We start from the raw sequence: 18818 nt of genomic DNA, 5'->3' as shown, positions 1-18818 counted from the left end.
CACTGTATTTCATCACATTCGACACAAATATGGATAAATCAACTTTTCGATTTCTGAAAAACAAAAATGAATAGATAAATTCTTGCATTCTATTTAGTCTCACTCCATGTGAAGGAATTGACTTCCAAAGCTTAGCCCAAAATGCTTCAATACGATTTGCGCAAGCGCTTGTGATTGGATCTGAATAAGTGTGAAATATTATTTCATGAAAAAAGACATAACAAGAGAAAATATAAACCTCCAAAATGCTCGGAATGATGAAGAGTCTTGTGTGTGAATCCATTCTCACTCAAAGAAGAATATGCTTTCCATTGATCAGAGTGAATTTCTGTTCCGGGACGAATATATTATTTTAAAAACGGAATTAATACTGAAGCAGATCGGTTTGCCACAGGGAAAACAAATGCTTTTCCTCCACGTTCCTGAGCACCGAAAATCCAAATTTGCTTTTTAGCACGGTATTATAAAAATAGTTCAATTGTAAATAAAGTTTCAATAGATAAAAAATCAAAATTTTTCTTGTATTTTCGCTCTCTCCGAACAGCTTCGTCAATTTCCACAATGCGGCCAGGACCTCCCATTGGAGTTTGGATTCCTCTTATCATCTGAGCGTATGTTCTCCTGTAAACGTAAAAAATAAGAAGCACTGTGTTTTTCGCATTAAGTTATAGAAATGCAGAGAAGTGCGTTTATGATTCTAAAAAAAACACAAGATTGATTACTATGGATTTGCAATAGATTGATTAATTTCATTTATTTAAAAAAAAACGAAGATATAAAAAAGAAATTTCCACTTTGCATAGAGTGAATAATTGATGAAGTTTCGAATCCTGTTTAATTTGAAATAGAAAGCTTCGATTTTGAAAAGGAGTTCCTATCATCACAAAAACTTTTTCTATGCGTTAGCGGAAAATAAAAATAAAACTATGTTCATTCAGTCCCTTTTGTTAATATCATTAACGAACAATTATATGCAACAGCGCATCTTCTGATAGTGTTCACAACATTGTCGTGGAGCCATTGCATTGTTTCTCATTTAATGCAAAAAATAAACAACAAATTCTGTTTTTCCTCCTGACGATGATTCGATTGATTTCATTCGTTAATTATTAGCCATAGACTGAATTCTCATAAAAATGAAGGTGATTATTTTTGAAATCATAACTTTTTTCGGGGTGTCGATTTTTCTTACATTGTTTGTCATTTGGAAAAGACTTTGTGTCAGAATTGTTGAATTATCGCAACTGCTATCAAAACGAATTTGAAAGCTCAAACAAAGAGAAAGATATTTTTTTATAAGCTTTTTCACTTTTCGGTATTCTTTTGTTGATTTTCAAGTGCAATTTTCGAACCGAATTTTTTGAATGGAAAAAATATGATTTTAAAAATAATCACCCAAATTGATCAATCTTTTGATGCTCATATTATTTTGAATTTTTGACTTGTTGATCAAAATTTTAACAAAAAAATCTGATTTAATCACTAATATATTATCTAATTATTATTTCGATAGTGTTTTAAACAATTGATCTTGAGTTAACCTTTCATTTGGAAAGAAGGCGTTTAAAAGTCACATGTTGGATTTTTTGACAATCAATATTTATCACAGTTTATTTGCACCAATTCATTGTTATCGAAAAAATATCTAACAGCTGGTCTTATATTGAATCACAATTCTTCACAAGTTATTGTTAATTTATTTACAAAAATTGTGAACCAAAATAAGAAAAATGCTATTCAAATGTCAATATGAATGATAAATTTTGAAATAAGATAATTTCCACAAAAAATATCAAATTCAAAAATGAATTTATTTCTAAAAAAATTTATTGAGAATAATTGGGACAAAATAAATGACTTCAGGCATTTTCATAGAAAAATTATGCACTTTCGATGAACTTTTTGTGATCAGATAATACGGGAAAATGGGTTCAATTATTGAAATATTTTTGTTGTCACAAAACACTGTGTTGCAATATCAATGATTTCTGTTTATAAATATGAGAATACTGTTAATTTTGAAATCTGACAAAGCAAAGAAAAGTTATGAGTGAAACAATTTTTTTGTTCTTTTTGCATAAAAAGCTTGAAAGACCATATTTTCCCCCAATTTAAAAAAATCTTCATTAATTTCTTAATGAAAAATTGACTTTCGTTTATTTCAAATGTGTCCATCAAGGATAAGTGCTTTATAAACCACAATCTTTTCACAATTTTATTCAATTGTTTTGAACAGAGAAAAAAATTATCAAAAGTCGAACAAAAGAATGATTTCAAAAATGAATAGAAACTAAGAAAGATTCTTATTTTAAATATGAAATAATTCATTGAATAAAAAAATAAGTAACTCTTTTAGTTATTTCATTCTTCAAAAAACTTTTGTTCATAATTTTTTTTTTTTTGGAAATATCAGTTGGGACAGTATTTCGCTCTTTCTGACTTTTGTTCCACTCATAATGTTACGCCTAATGAATAGAATTAATTAATAAATAAAGGAAAAAAATCAATTAATTAATTATTAAGAAAACCGAAAAACAAATACAAAAAAAAAAGGAAAAAAAATCGAAAATGAAAAAAAAGGAAAGGAAAAATTATTGATCAATAAAAAAGCAATTAATAAAAATCGTAAATTTTGCTGTATGTTTATTTGTTTTTGGTATAATGTGTAATTATTCACACATATTTTTTCATAGAGTCCATTTTTTGAAATTCTCCTGGGAAACTGAATCTGGACACAAGGCCTGCAAATTTTTATCCAAATAATATTTGAATAAAAATAGGAAGGATTCAGTTTAGTCCTCAAACTGAAAAATACAGTTATCATTGGATAAGCAAGACTTCAAAAAATGGACTTTATAAAAAAATGTCATAAATTTTTAGAAATCTTCCTCCATTGTGGAGTTGCTGATAATTTATGAATTTGAATTAATAAAAAAATCAGACAAATTTGAAGAATTATTATGATTTTCAGAGCTATCCAAATTAAAAGAATTTAAATGTGAATAACTATTTATGGTTTGAAAATGAATAAAGCAATTCTTTGGAGAACTGTTTATTTGTTGCATACCTAACATACCTGATTCGCTTTCAATGGAGCAGTTTGAATCTTCACCTATTAAAGAATCATCAGAAAAAAAAAGTGTTATTAAATAATGTTGAATCATAATTAAAAGCTTTCAAATAATTCATTCTATCCTTTATTGTTTTCTTCACGCTTTTTCCAATACTCTTATCCATTTCAATATTAAAAAAATTTTCGTTCTTTCCATTCCCCAAATAAATTTTCCTTTCCTTTTCTGTTTTTCTTTTTCTTTCTCTACAATTTATTTCAATATAATTCTGAGAATCAATACTATTGAGAGGAGAAGCCAATATTTTTCCATTTTTCTTTGTGAAAAATAAAAATTTCTTCAATCCAGAGATGATTAATTCACCCCAAACATTATTTGCTTCTATTTCGTGTCTTTCAGATTTATTAAGATATATCAAATTTAATATTAAAATAAAGATTTTGTTTTAATGGAAAAAATAATGTTGATCAAATTGAAAAAAAAAATGCTTTAACAAACTTTAAAAAAATATGTTTCGTTTCATTTTCTCTTTGTCCGTTGGTATTAAAAGACAAATCAGGAGTTATTGTTGGAAAGTTCTGTTCATTCATTATCATCTGTGTATCAGAATCAGAAAAAGAAATATTATCAATATTTAAATTAATAAAGTTATTTTCACAATATTTAGAATTGCAATTAGAATTGAAAAAATTTATTAAATCATCAATCGTCAATAAAACATAATCATTTGAATTGTTATCAAAACAACGAGTCAAATTCCCAAATTCACTATCGCACTCACTTTTCCCGTGGTGCTCTGCGAAAAATGACAAAGAACAAATTTTATTGCATAAAATTGGAGACGAATTAGATAATAAAAAGTGTAATATGTGTGAGTTCCTAAAATGGGGTCCATTATTTCAAAAGAAATGAAAAGAAGAAACATCTTTGAAAATATCGAATTTCTATAATTGTTTTTATGATTCCAGCACAAATCTAAAATCATGAGATAAAATTTCGGAAAAGAAATTAAAACAAAATTTCTTAAGTTTAAAAAATTTGTCAACTTTAAAAACAACAAAACACAAGTGTGAAATTTGTTTTTTTTCATAAAAATTTTTACAAGTTTCGTTTCTTGTAATGGGCAAAGCCCAATTCTCTTTGAAGTCCATAATGATGGATACTTCATTTTGTTTCATATTATTTTTCACGTGATAAAAATAATCACGCTGGCATTTTGCCATTTTACTATGGTTTTCAATTTATTCTATTTCTTCCTTTTCTTCATCATTTAATTTCTTATTCTTTTTCATTAATTCTTTTTCTTTCCTCTCTAAAAAATTACCTCTCTCACAAATATCACAAAGATCAGTCCTTTTCTTGGCTTTTTAAAAATTCTTTGTTTTTTTTACAAAACGTAGAATAAGCCATTTTGATTTCCAATTCATTCGTCATTTCAAAATATAAATTCTTTTTTGTTTTTTCTATCAGTCTTTTCTCTGTCGGAGAAAAAACTGTTTCTTTTTTTTTATCTTCAATAATTTTCTTTTCATTTTTCTTTTCATTTTTAGATCGAGAGGAAGTTTTGACGACTTCTTTTCGATCAACATCAACTGCATGTTGATTTTTCAGATTCGCATCATTTTCATACACGTTAGAAATAATGCAAGACTGGGATTCGTTCGGATTGTCGTGCCTATGGTTATTTTTCACAGCTGAAATAGTTAATACAAAAGAGTTTTTGATCAAAGGCAGTGAATAAAAAAACGATATTTATAAAATTCCAAATTGTTCAGAAAAATGAAAATGAGAAAACATTTTTATCGTTTTCTTCCGTTTTCACAACTACAAGAACTGTGGCACAACATCCAGGATTCTGCCATATTAAATTGGCTTGCTTTATTTGGTTACAGAAAATAGCAAGAAAACTATCGTTAACGAAAAAATAGAGAAACCAAACATTTCAAATTGGAGCAATTATCCTTTTTTTGTTCGTTTGAAGGAACTGTTTTTTCTGCTAAAAAATCTTTCCAAGCTTTTGGGAGTAATAGAATTCGTTTTTTGTAACATTCCAATCACTCTTCTCCAGTTTTCCCATGGGGAAAATGTTTGACACGTAACCGAGAACCGAAACCCTTTCATGCCTATTCAGAACAGAAAGTACCTGCGAAAGTTTATCTTGAAGTTTGTTTATTTTTGCTGTTTTATAATTTCAAAAACATTAATAAATCCAGATTAACAAAGAAGTTATTTTGTTATTATTATACAACAATTTGAATTAATGTTCACACTGTTGAAATTGCTTTCAATTACTTCCCGAAAGGATTTACCAGGTTTGCTATGATGGATGAAGTGAATTAAGCATCCCTCCGGGTCCTCCGAATCTATGTCGTTCAAAGCTTTTGACAGCTGTGCGGTATGCCTGCTTTTTGTTGAGCGAGGCCTGTCGGAATACACGTTTTTTTGTTAGTGTCTATCATGTATCTATAATGGTATATTTTTAATTAAATAATATTCAAATGTATTTTCTTGAAACACTTCAAAATTTTTGGCAAATGGGTACTATACCGGTACATCAGAATTGGCTTTATTTTATTATAAAAGCATTTATCATCGTATAATATTCATTCATACAAAATATCAGAGTGAGGAAATCATTCTGTGTTGAAATGAAAAATTTTCAAAATTTCAAAAAATCATTCTAAGACATGAAATTTTTATATATAAAAAATGAAAAAATAATATGAAAATGTAAATATAATAATTTTGAAGGGCAATGTTCTGTCGAACCTTCTCCGTCTCCTGCTTCTAATGGTACCAAATTGTTATCTTCTTCAATTTCAGGAAAAATATCATCTGCATCCGGGATTTCTTCTTCATTTATTTCTTCAATAATTTCATTTTCCTCTTCAATTAATTCATCAGGTTCATAATGAATCAACTCTTTCATCACATCTTGTAACTCAAGCTTCAATGAACTTTTCACCAAAAACATTGCAATCTGATCAGCGAGATATTTTATTCTCATTCCGGATTGAGGAAAAGATGACCTTGAATGCTTCCATAACGCTTCAATAGTGTTTGTGCAAGCCTTATTCTCTTTATTGAAGAATTCCCGCTTGTGGCAGACTGTTTCATGTAAATAACCAAACGACGTCGAACATTGGTGAGCTTTCCATTCGTCAGAATAAATCTTTGTTCCGAATTTGATGTGATCAAGAATTATTGGAATCAGTGTATCTTTGGTTCTGTCTGGTACTATCATCATAAATCTATCACCTGCTCCTCCACCTTCCAACCTTTCGACTCCTCCAAAAATCCAAATCAATTTCTTCTTTTTTCCTTTATGGTATTTCCTTCTTCTCCAGACTGCTTCGTCTATCTCCACAATCTTCCCCTCTCCTCCGATTTTGTGCTGGTTTCTGTTCCAAATCCGCATGTAACAGCACCTCATTACACTAGTCCAATATGATATAGTTTTTCTGTTCACAGACAATAACATTGAAACAGTTTTGATTGGGATTTTCAACCAGAGATATAGTAATACAAGCAGAGTAATTCCAAGGGGCTTTTTCATATTTTCGAATACGGTTCCTTCATGAACGGAACTTTTGAATTTTCTGCATCTGGGACAAATCCAATATCTGTATCCTTCTTCCATTCTGCAATTTTTTTCCATTTTGTGAATTCTGCACGCTGGTGCAATTCCATCTCGCAGCACTGTGAAATACCAATTCCATGCTTTCTCTTCATCATAAAATGTGCGATTTCTCAATGAAATAGTTCTATCTTTCAAGATCAAATTTGGTTCAGCCATGAAAAAATGTTGATCATTCCCTAAAATCGTGAAAAATTTTTTGATCTTTAAATTTTCAAAAATTTTATTAACGAGTTTCCGCACTAGATTGACAAGTTTAAATAGGATAATTACTTATTATAAATTGTTATTAATAGATTGGAAGGGTTTTTGAATGTTCCGGTATAATACCCTTTTGCCCGATATTATATTAATAAAAATTTTTTCAAGCATTTGATTGATTTTTCGATTTTTGTCACGATTTTAATTGCAATTAAATGAATTAACAAAAACTTAAAAGAAGATATAAAAATTGAACTCTTGACTTTTTTGTTTCTTTTTCTTCTTGTTTGAATATCAATCAAAATGACTTTTTAACTATTGAACAAATAAAAAGATATAGAACAGTTTGTTTTGCTTGTTTGATGTTTGTTATTTAAAAAACCTAATCAACTTGAAGCAACTGTTGGGGAAAGTTCGGAAAAGGAAAATGCTAGCAGAAATTAACATAAACATTCTCAGAAATAAGATGCAGAAACAACAATAGAAAATACGTGGAAAATGGATTCAATAAAAAAGACAAAGGTTGTGACTGGTTCATTCAATGAAAATATCAAATCTCAATATTCAATTAATATATCAGTTTCTATTACATGAAGTTTCCTTAAATTGCAAACAAATAAAGTCAAATCTTCAATTGCTTCCCAGACGATGGTTAAACATGTCTTTTCTGCATATTCGTGTTTCTGCATGAACATATTGACACTTTTCAAATTATTTGAAAGTTTATTTCAGCTATTTCCTTGAATATTGAATTCTTTTATTAACTGACGATCAAAAAAATATAATGGATGCATGCTCAAAATTTTCAATTAATTAAAATGTCATACACATCAATTAATGAAAGAAGTCAGTGTATGGAACAAATCGATGTTTTTTTCACAAAATTAAAAATTATACCACAGTTCTCAATGGCTCTGAAATAATAGATACAATGAGAATAGAAAGGTTTTATTCGAATAATACAAACTTATTCAAATAAACAAAGTTTATTCGGAATAAATTATTTTTATTGGAATAAAAAAAATTAATTGGAATAAACTCTGGCTTTTCGGAATAACTTTTACCAAAGAAAATTTATTGTGGTACACAAAAAAATTAACTCGAATCACTTTCTTATACAGCATTAATGCGTAAATAAATTTCACTTATATTTTGGAAAAAACTATTAAATAAACAAGATTTTGTTAAAATGATTTATGATCCTTCAAATTTTGAATTGTTTTGAAAAATGAACGATAATATTAAATATTCTTCAATTTGCTACTAATAATTGCAATCAAAATAACTTGCAATTTGCTACAAATTATAATTTATAATTTCACAATCTTTGTTAATTCTTTTTTGTGATATTTTTCAATCTATTCTTCACATTTATGATCAATTAGGAAAAAAAAAACCAAAAACAATATCGAATTGCAAAATGAACTTCATTTGGCTGAAATTGTTCCAGATACATGGCTATGCATGTTATTCGCCCCTCCACATGAAACTCTATAAATTATAGATGATGTTGTTCCAGTTGTTTTTGAGTTATTCCATTTGCACCAAGGGAATGAATTCTCCTGATCGTCTGTTATCTGCAGTTTTCCAAAATTTTGCAGATTCTTTGTACTTCTATTGGCTGTTGCATTTCGAGATCGAAGGCATCCAAAAAAATATGATGTTTGAGATCGCCAACGAAGAAGACGAAATAGATGAAAAAGTTGAAGAAGGAGGCAGATTCGATAAAGAGACCGAGTTTGGGCTGGATGATCAAATGGACTTGTGTGTGAACGAAGAGGAGTTGGTGGAGGGAGATGACAGCATGAATGGCTTCGACGGAATTCCAACAAGAATAGGAGAGATAAACAATTGGATGTGGAGCAAGCGAGTTAAAGAAGTGGAAGCAATTATCGAGGAGGCTGTTCTGTTTTGAGTATGCCGTCGAACGGGGAAAATTTCTGCTGTTGTTCATTATCATTTTCATCACCTCCTTCTTCTCTTTTCCTGCCCCTCCTCCTCCTTTCTGTTACTGCATGTGCAAGTCTTGTATCGAACGTTTCAATTTGTGATGTGCAAAACTCGTTTTTCTCCTTTGTCTTCGTCTTCGCCTTTGGCTTTTCCATCTGCCTTCCTTTCTTCTGCTCTGCGCTCAATTTGCTTCTGAAATGCACCTTCTTTGCCTCTTTCATTTGAACTTGAACTCCTCTCTCTTCGCTTCTTGGTGGTGTCATAAAGCGAGCAGATGAACGTAATGTGCCTTGAAGCTCCTTCCCTCTTCCACTGCCACTTCTCATTCGATGTCCATTCACCTCATTCACTCCTTTCAGCACAGACAGAGCACGGAAGTTGAACGAAGTGCTGGAACAGTCAGGATATGCTGATGCGGATTAGGAAATAAATCAAAATGCACATTCAGCGAAGCTGCAGAATGCATTGGTGGTGGTGATGATGAGAGAATAATGAAAAAGGAGAAGGAGGAGAAGAAGAAAAAGAAGAAGAAGAAGGAGGAGGAGAAAGAGAAGAAAGAGAAGATGATGAAGAAGAATAAGGTGAGGAGGCTGGGGAGGAACAGTGTGACTTCGAAGACAACATAGAAAGCTGTGGGGACTGAGTAAAACAAGATTTTCCATCTTTGGCTGCTGAAAGAAGTGTCTATATTGTCCTGTCCACGAAATCTGAGCGAGGCTGAACAGATGGCAGAGGATGATAGAATGATGCACAAATGAGTAAAATGTTAGATTGGAGATGAACATGAAAGCTGAGCTCGATTGCTGCATGTTTTCTGCTGTTTCCAGAGTGACACCGCATACATATTTTACGATGGACTTCTGATAGAGTTGTGATCTATCCCCGCATGCCCCACCTCCAGTTGACCAGAAGATACGCTAAACAGTGTTGTTGAAGTTGAAGGAAGCGAATTCGTCCCAATCACACTCACCGTCTTCCCTCTCCCAACAACAGAAATCTTCTTTTCCCCAACACTGATCGTCTTCTCTTCACTCACATGCCTCCCACCCAGCACCGTGATCGAAGAGCTCAGCTGCGCCATACTCGACCCCACTGCATGCCTCACTGTCTTGCAAGGCGCTGCCTCGCTCATCCCGCACAGATTGTTTGCGTCACTTCCACTCACCCCAACATATCGGTCTTTCATTCCCTCCTTCAGCCAATCCTTCTTTTGTGTTTCCTCAAAAGTATTTCCGCTGTAGCATAATCTTTTCACATCACTATTCGTTGTGTTCGATTCGTAGAATGGGTTAGCCGATGAAAAGAGATTGTTAGCATCTCGAAAATACACATCATGTCCATATGGAGTGGAAGCGTTGCAACTGCAATCGTGGAAGAAGAAGAAATAACAATACGTGTTGCTGCTTGGAAATTCTGATTGATATGGTGCGAAATGCAATATTCCCCCGTTTGCAATTGTTGAGCACGAAATAAACTGGAGGCTCCTCATTTTGTATGCAGCAGGGAAATAGCAACAGAATAGACCCCCACCTTCTGAATTTGAAAGCGAGCACGATGTGAATGAGCACTCAAACACGCAAGCGCTCTCCCTTTTGCAGCTTTCTGTTCCAACAAAGATTGAAATTTTTAAAATTTCCCTAAAGGAAGTCTTTTCTCGGTGAACTGCTTTGAATTTTGATATTTATGCAATCCTGTGAATCTGTGAATTGAATAATTAAAAGATTGAACGGACATTCCTCGTTTTGTAAATGATTCTTCTTTCATTGACAAAAACCCTTCAAATATTGCATATCATCTGCTTAATCCTCATTTTTGTGATCATCATTTTAACATATTCGTAATATTTCATGGAATTTTATTCGATCTCAGATGCTGTTGTTCGGGATAACAGATTAACATTTTTCGATTTTAGACCATAACTGTTAAATAAAAATTTTCGGAAATGAACATTCATGTGTTAATAATATCTATTTATCAAAAAATGTTCTGATTATTCAGTACATTCTAATTGAGAAAAAGGATCAAAAAAATTTTGTTGAGGGATTAATTGGAATAAACTCGGTCTTTCTGGAATAAATTTTGGTTATTCGAATAAACTGGTGTTATCTGGAATAAACTCTGTTTATTCGAATTATTATTTTTATTTCAATAAATTTTTCTTATTCCAATACCATCTAATTAATAGGATATTTGATCTTAACAGCCATAACAACATATTCAAATTGAGTTTATTTTGTTTTTTCTTTGCTCTAACTTGCTAAAAATCTTTTTAAAAAAGGATTGCTAAAACGGAATTAGCATCAATTGAAGTTTTTAGGTTTCAAATATTATTATTTCTTTTATCTTATTGCAAGAGTTTTGAATTATTTTGATAAAAATGGAAATTCAAACTAAACACCATATATTTGCGAAGCTCGAGAGATGAGCACCACTGAAAAGTTCACCAGTTTGTAAATGATGTTTCTTGTGAATTATTTTTTTGATTGTGTCACGAACTTTGCATTTTTTTGTAGAATTGTTTTCCGAGTTGAAAGGTTGCGATGAGGATGATCAGAGACAGAAAATAGAAGAAATGATCGAAATACTCAATGAAATGAATATTGATGAAATGGATAACATTTTAAACATGGAAATATATGATGAAATTGACAAAATGATTGAAGAACAAAAATTACCAATGGAAGAGGCCACCTCATGGACGAAGAACATAGGACGTTGCAAAGCATTGAAGAGCTTGCACAACAATTGTTTTGATGGATCTTTGCTTTGCATAAGAATCGAACAGATTATTGTTGATGAAAATGAAAAGGAAAAAGGAGAAATGAACGAAAAGCTACTGATTGATCTTTATGAATGTTGCTTTATGATGTATGATCATTATCTTCCACATGATTTTCTTTCGTTGTGCATTCCTTGCCTCTTGAAAGTTTCCCTGAAGAAAGAGGAAAACGAAGAAGCCAAAAAAGATGTGGAAATAGCTTTATTGGCTTTGAGTAGTTTTGCACTGTGGGAGGTGTGTGATTCTTTTTTTAAATAGACTTCAATATCTATTTATAATAATGCCAATTTAAAAACAGACATTAGAACAAGAATTGTATTTGAATGAGATCGCAGAAATCATTCAATATCATCAGGAGCATCATAACCTCACACAGCTTGCCTATCAGTCTGCTTGGCAATTTTTGATGATCCTATTATACATCGATAAAAGTCTTGAGGAAGTGATTGTGAATGAGCTGCATTTTGTGAAAGAGGCAAGAATGGAATTGGAGGAATTGGAAAAAAGTGTGAATTGGAAGAGAAAAGAAGAGGGAAAAGGCAAAAAAGAAGAGAAAGAAGTTTGGATAATAAAGAGATGGATCCAAACGTTGGAAAAATTTTTTCTATCATGCTCATTGTGGAATGAAGAATATGAAGAGATCATTGGGAGTATTGTGGGGGTATTTCGAGCATCAAAGGATAAATACAGAGAAATTTGTAAGGGATGCATTTCTTCCTTCAGAGGTGTGGTAGTAAATAGGTATGCGAAAATTGAAGGCTTATTAAAAGGCGGGGCTGTTGATGTTGCTTTGGAAGAGATCATCCAGTCTTCATTTGATTGCTCACAAATTGAAGATTATTTGTATTTTTTCAGAGATTTTTGCTCAAGATTGAAGGAAAAGATGGAAAATGAGAGTGACGAAGCAAAACGAAAAGAGATGAAAAGAAAAGTATTTGAAAAGATGGAGGAAGAAGGATACCAAGATTGGATTATCGGATTCCATCGTTGCGTTTATGAAAGAAAATCTTATTCGCGTTTTTTGACCGAAGATATTGAAGATTATTATGTATTTATCTAATTCATTGAGTTTTTTGTTCATTTCATTTTTTCGTTTTTCCCACATCATCCGAGTTTGAACACTTCATTTATCCTCATTTAAGTTATTTTCGAGAAAAACAGATTAACTTTTTCATGAATACCATTTTTCTGAAACAATAATCAATCAATCAATCACAAAAAAAATTTTTTTTTATTGAAGAAGATGGAGAGTATTAATTTATTCAATGAAGATTCTTGATGAAAACAATCGAAAAAATTAAAAAAAAATTTTTTTTTGGAAAAGGAATAAAAAATATCTGTCAAATTTTTTCAAATGTTGTAATTTTTTTTCATTTAATTGAAAAAATAATTAAAAAGAAAATGAAAATGAAAAAAAAAAAAAGAATGATTTTTGAATAGCAAAATGAGTTTCATTTCACTAAACGCTCACAAAATAATCAGAAATACTCAATGATAAACAATTGTAGTATTCATCATTTAGAAAGTTAAATATTTTATGAAGACTGATGATGTAATCTTCATATCCCTCTTCTTCCATTTTTTCAATCATCTCCCTTTTGGCTGCCATTCTCTTTGCCTCTTTCATTTTTCCATCAGTATTTTCTTTCAATCTTCTTGAAACACATAAAAAGAAATACAAACAATCACTTGTAACAAAACCATTCAAAATCGATTGTTTCATTTCCTCAAAAAAGGAATCTATTGCTCCGCTTTTCAGCAAAATATCAACATCCGCATGTTTGCTTTCCGCTGAACATCTAAATGAGGAAAGGCAAAGATAATTAATTCCTCTATGATCATCCTTCATTGCTCGAAACATCTCTGCAATGCAGCCAAAAAGCTCCACAAATTCTTCATTCCACAATTCGCATGAATAGATAAAAGACCCCAACATTTTTAGCCAACTCTCAATTATCCGCTCTTCCTTCGTTTCTTTTCCTTCTTTTCCTTCTTCTTTCCTCTTCCAATCCACATATCTTGTCAATTCATTCAATTCTATTGCAGCCTTTTTCGCAAAATGCAAATCTTTCAAAATCACTTCCTCCATATTTCCATCACTGAACGATCGGTTAATTAAAAATTTCCAAACAGATTGATAGGCAAGTTTTGTTAGATTTCTGTGTTTCTGCTGATATTCGATGATTTCTATGATATCATTCAGATAAAGTTCTTGTTCGACAAATTTCTAAAAAAATAAAGAATAAAATTGATGGCTTCAAAAAGGAAATTGTATTTCACACACATTATCCCTAATGCTGCTCAATGCTAACAAAGCCATTTCCGCTTCTTTCTGGACTTCTTTGCTCTCCTCTTTCCTCAATGCAGCTTTCAGAAGGCACGGCACGCAAGTTGAAATCAACTCTGAAGAAGCCCACGTGTTCAATAAAAGATAGCATTCGCAAAGATCAATCAAAATCCATTCGTTCTTTTTTTTTTTCTTTTCTTCTTCAAAAATCATCCTCACAAATCTTCTTTTCAATTCAGAATTATAAAAACCACTACTCCACTTGTTTTTCAGGGTCATCAAATATCCAGCATGCTTTAGCAGCAAAAACGCACTTTCCAATGACAATGTCTTTTCTTCAATCATTTGATCTATTTCATTTAACAGTTCCTTTGTGAAAATGGATCTGATTTCATCCTCGTTCATTTCATCAATCATTTTATTCATTTCTTCGATCATTCGTTTCTGTTTTGATTCAGTGAATTGTTCCAACTGCGAAAATTTCTCTTAAAAAAATGAAAAATCAAAAGAAATAAAAGAAACACTTATTTTTTAAACCAACTATTTCTTTTAAATGCTGGCATACTCAGAAATATTTGCTCATATGAAGGTGATTGCGTTACCGCAGAATGAGTCCAAAACTATAATAAATACATTTTTGGAATGTTCAAGGAATATTCGCATCAAAAAATAAAAATACTCTTGTCAAAATGCCCTTTAAAAAATGGCTCAAAAATTTCCAGATCATCAGTCTGTCTTTTGATTCAAAACAACAAATCAAAAAGAAGAAAAACAGATCTCCAAATCGAACAATTAATAAGGGTTCTCAACCTATAATTTTATAAATGAAGATTTTTTATTGGTGATTTGCAGCAGCCTGAGCATGTTTGAGCTTCTTAGACCTTCGGACACAAATGCAACCATGTGAGTTATGGCACTGCAGAAGAGCAGGGATTTTGCTTGCAGATGGAGGAGCGAGTGGCTGTTTGCATCGATTGCTTGCAAAAAGTGAATTAGTGGGAAAAATTGCATGAAATATGAACTTGGTTATATATTGCAAAACATATGATGCAACACCAACTGCCATATTTTGAAGAAAAATAATTCAAGCAAGATGCAGAAAAAGCGAGTTGAATTTCAGAAAGATTTGATTGAACCGCTTGTTCATTTCGAGGGAAATATGTTGCACTTGGCATATCTTTTGCACAGAATTTGTTCTGCATGGGCTTATTGAGGAGAAGATTTTCTTTGTGGAAAAGGAAAGGGAATTTGGGATTGGACAATGGAGGAAGCGAGCAGAATGAAGCACTCAACAGGCTTCAACACAATCTCATTTGCATTTTGCACGAATTCTACAGGTATGCTGTCAGCAAAGATATGACATTGAATTGGGTTTTGAAAAGGAGTTAATTTGGAGAATATGTGTTTTCATTTGGAATCATGGCCAACTTCACAAGGGATTCTCTGCTTTCGATGACATTCTATTCCACCTATTTGTTGTCCGGTTCTCTGTTTTTTTTTTTTTTTTTTTTTTTTTTTTTTTTTTTTTGGATGAAGATAGGCAATTTTGGAGAACAAGAAAGCCAGCTGGGTTGATGATTACCAATCCATTAGAGATGGGAAAATATTTTAATACCAAAAAGATGGTTTGACTTTTTTTATTTCGTTTATTTTTCTTTTAAGGTGTTCTTTGAATAAATACAGATTGTCCATGAACAGGAGTGCCATGGAAAGAAATCTTCTTTTCATTTCGCAAAAGAACCAGAAGTTTTGAGATAATTCTTGTTTGGATTACATTCAACGATGACATTCGTGACTTCCCATCTATTTTTCATACTTCATCATCGATTAACTCATCTTCTTCTTCTTTGCAGTCATCGTCATTTCCAAGAATTGCTTGATTGAAACAGCCGTTTTGATGCTTTGATGGCATGATTCGCAATTTCTGGTGAAATATTCAGAAATGGATGAAATACGAATGGACTTTTAGAGACTTTGAGTTGGAGTTAAAATTGGAGTGCTTCCAAAAAGAGAAGAGAAAAAGGGGAGAAGATGCAGCAATTGAAAAGAAAACAAGGGAAAAACAGTTGTGAACAAGAAAAATGGATTTGAAAAAGAAGAGGCGAAGAAGAAAAGAGAAGAGAGAGCGAGAACCTAACAATTCTGGGGAGAGAGAGAGAGAATCATGTCTTTGGAGAAAGAAAGGGAGAAAGATGGGTATTTGAAGAGCAGAAAGTGGGAAAAAGACGAACGAATGAATATGATGCAGAAAACATGAGGAAGAGCATCAGATGAAAAAGAGGGGAAGAGAAGAAACGGGAACGAATGCGACAAAAGAAGAACTTTAAAAGATGAAAATGGACTGGCTTAGCAGAAAAGAAAGAAAGATGAAGATAAAAAGTTAAAATAAAAGAAAGAGGAAGAAAGAAAAGATGAGCTGTTTCTTATGAAGATAACTCCACATTTCACGACACAAATACTGAAGAAAGTTGAAGAGAAGAAGCAAAATAATCAGATGTTGGAATTGAGAAAAGAAGAAGAAAATGTTTGAAATAATTATTCCGGCAAACACCAAAAAAGATCAATGGAATGAAGGAATTTGGATGATGAAAATGAAAAAAGTTGACAAGAAGAAAAAGAAGCAGAAAGGTTAAGCCAAAGTGGAGAAAATCAAACGAAGAGAAATATTTCTCCGACATGTATAATTCTCCGGAAGTGGTTCTCGGACATTAACAAGTTGGGCTTTGAGGCAATCAGTAGAAGAAGTCAAGAAGAAAATGAAAAATGAGAAAGAATATACATTTTCGATATTGATGTGTGTGATGCGGAACAGAATTTGCAGAGAAAATAGAGATGGAGAGAAAAGATTGAACTGATGAAGTTGAAGAAAGAAGGAAAAAGATGAATGGAGATGAGTGAAAGGAAGAAAGGAAGAAAAATTGAATTGAAAAAGATAAAGATAAACAAAACGTATTTGCATATTTCTCTTAACCAAGAAACAACTCTAGTTGGGAAAAATATATTTCCTTTCCTTTCCATATCATAATCATCATTTTCTTCTTCTTCTTCTTCTTCTTCTTCTGCTTCTGCTTCTGCTTCTGCTTCTGCTTCTGCTTCTCTTCTTCTTCTTCTTATTTATTTTCTTCGCATTCTTCTTTTCCTTCTTCTTTATTTTCTTTATTTTCCACTTCTTCACCATCTTCTTTATCTGCCTCTTCACCTTCTTCTTCATTTTCTTCTTCATTGCCTTCTTTTTTCATGCTTCATCAAATCACACAGCTTCTTCAGATTCTTCTTCTCCTTCTTCCTATTGTTTTCATGTACATCGTCTTTTTCTTCCTTTTCATTTTTTTCAACTTCCTCTTCTTCTTTCTTCTTTATCTGCATCTTTCCCTTATTATTTAATCCCTTCTGCCCATCATCATCATCGTCTTCCCATACATTCCAAAATAAGCTAATGAGAACATTCTCATTCGGAGAAATGCAATCCAGAAGCATCAATTTCTCCGACAGACATATTCTGCACGCAGCACTCCTTCTCATTCTTTTTAATTTTCTTCTTCTTCTTCTTCGTCGTCGTCATCTTAATCATCTCGTTCATCGCCATCAACATCAAAACAAGCAATACAATCTCCTTCTGCATCATATCCTCACCCTTCTTCAAAATTTTCTCAATTTCTTTCTCTGTATTTTCCTCATCTTTTTTACTCTTCAACTTCTTCTTCTCCTCCTTCTCCTCCTTCCTCTTTCACTTTCACTTTCTCCACCTCCCAAATCAAATGTTTTCCCTTTGTCATCTTCATCACCATCAACATCTGCCTCAATTCTGCTTCTTTTTCTGCAGTTCGCTCGCCTGGTGGATGTGGATAGGCAACTGGAAGATCACTTGAAGAGGAAGAATACCAGCAGCAGCAGCAGCAGAAGAAGAAGAAGGAGAAGAAGGAGAAGGAGAAGGAGAAGGAGGAGGAGAAGGAGGAGGAGAAGAAGAAGAAGAAGAAGAAGTTGCGCATAAAACCTTCATTCAATCTTCATAAATGTCTGTAGAAATCTTGTTCAGACCAAAAGACTTCTTTCGATTGGTGTTTCCAACAGAAGAATTTAAATAGGACACGACGATGCAAGTACGAATGGTTTTGGTTGTGAATGATAATTGGATAATTGTGATTTCGTCATTAAAATCGAAAAACAAAGAGAAACAGAAAATGTGCTCATCGAAGATAACAATGTTGCAGATGAGGCTTTTTGAGAGAATCGGATGAGAAATGGCTGAAAAAGGTGGGGATTTCTTGAAAAGATTGCTCCGTTTCTTAAACAAAAGGATTGAGGAGATGATAAAAAGTGTTGTACATTCATTTTTTAAATGTTCTTGTATCAAGATGTGTCCAGTGAAGTTGAAAGAAGAGTTTCTGATTGGCTCAAAGAAGATTGGATTTGTGCAAAAGGAAGTATTGGACAAAGAATCAGAATGTCTTTCTCTCTCTTCCTTCATTTTGTGCAGCAGATGAATCGTCAGATTTATTTCTTCTGGTTTTTTTGAAAAAAAGAAGAATAGTGTAATTTGTTTGATTTCATCTTGAATGCTGCTATCGGAGATAGTATTTTTTGTTTTTCTCATTCAATCATCATTCAATTGAAATAAAATGGTTTTTTTCAAGTGAAAAGTGTTTGATAAACCTGAAAGAAAAATGCTTCATCCAGTTATTGCTGATGCACCACCAATCATGAAACTCTGCATATTTGATGGTGGAGATAGCCTTTGTACATTCTTGTTATTTTCCCATTTCGAGATGAAACCATTCTGCCATGCCTTTCTGCCTTTTGTCTTTTATTTGCTTTGCTTTGCCAATTCTTTAAGATTTTTTTTTCATCAATTCCTTCATTTTCAATAATCTTATGAGTCATCTTGGAAATAAA

General features: G+C 32.1%; 5 protein-coding genes across 5 annotated transcripts; 2 read left to right on the top strand and 3 right to left on the bottom strand.

The window, feature by feature from the left end:
- Window positions 1-8079: 8079 nt before the first annotated feature.
- MONOS_14597 (uncharacterized protein) lies at window positions 8080-10045 on the bottom strand (the record flags this gene model as incomplete). Its single annotated transcript, XM_067867411.1, has 2 exons — window positions 8080-9268; window positions 9826-10045. 2 exons carry the CDS (start codon window positions 10043-10045, stop codon window positions 8799-8801), a joined length of 690 nt encoding a protein of 229 aa, XP_067719161.1. The 3' UTR covers window positions 8080-8798.
- A 1235-nt stretch (window positions 10046-11280) lies between these two features.
- MONOS_14598 (uncharacterized protein) lies at window positions 11281-12812 on the top strand (the record flags this gene model as incomplete). The annotated part of the gene is made up of 3 exons (XM_067867412.1): window positions 11281-11305; window positions 11373-11872; window positions 11937-12812. 3 exons carry the CDS (start codon window positions 11281-11283, stop codon window positions 12696-12698), a joined length of 1287 nt encoding a protein of 428 aa, XP_067719160.1. The 3' UTR covers window positions 12699-12812.
- Window positions 12813-12983: 171 nt separating this feature from the next.
- On the bottom strand, window positions 12984-14112 carry MONOS_18327 (uncharacterized protein). Its single transcript, XM_067871337.1, has 2 exons — window positions 13923-14112; window positions 12984-13865 (listed from the first exon to the last, which is right to left on the bottom strand). The coding sequence occupies exons 1-2, from the start codon at window positions 13956-13958 to the stop codon at window positions 13098-13100; spliced, it is 804 nt and encodes a 267-aa protein (XP_067719159.1). The 5' UTR covers window positions 13959-14112; the 3' UTR covers window positions 12984-13097.
- A 1074-nt stretch (window positions 14113-15186) lies between these two features.
- Window positions 15187-15683, top strand: MONOS_18326 (uncharacterized protein; the record flags this gene model as incomplete). The annotated part of the gene is made up of 4 exons (XM_067871336.1): window positions 15187-15262; window positions 15308-15328; window positions 15462-15550; window positions 15609-15683. The coding sequence occupies 4 exons, from the start codon at window positions 15187-15189 to the stop codon at window positions 15681-15683; spliced, it is 261 nt and encodes an 86-aa protein (XP_067719158.1).
- Window positions 15684-17608: 1925 nt separating this feature from the next.
- MONOS_10717 (uncharacterized protein) lies at window positions 17609-17925 on the bottom strand (the record flags this gene model as incomplete). Its single annotated transcript, XM_067863190.1, has 2 exons — window positions 17609-17757; window positions 17808-17925. The coding sequence occupies 2 exons, from the start codon at window positions 17923-17925 to the stop codon at window positions 17609-17611; spliced, it is 267 nt and encodes an 88-aa protein (XP_067719157.1).
- Between the last annotated feature and the right edge of the window lie 893 nt (window positions 17926-18818).

The sequence above is a fragment of the Monocercomonoides exilis genome (assembly GCF_001643675.1).
Source record: "Monocercomonoides exilis strain PA203 chromosome Unknown scaffold65-413564, whole genome shotgun sequence".
Classification (NCBI taxonomy): Eukaryota; Preaxostyla; order Oxymonadida; family Polymastigidae; genus Monocercomonoides; species Monocercomonoides exilis.
This window is presented reverse-complemented; position numbering and strand designations above follow the sequence as displayed.

Bases quoted from the DNA above. Each gene is read 5' to 3' on its own strand.
- MONOS_18327 (XM_067871337.1), bottom strand. From the start codon at position 13,958: ATGGCTTTGTTAGCATTGAGCAGCATTAGGGATAAT. The intron at 13,866-13,922 runs GTGTGTGAAATA...TTATTTTTTTAG, and splicing joins TGAGCAGCATTAGGGATAAT to AAATTTGTCGAACAAGAACT.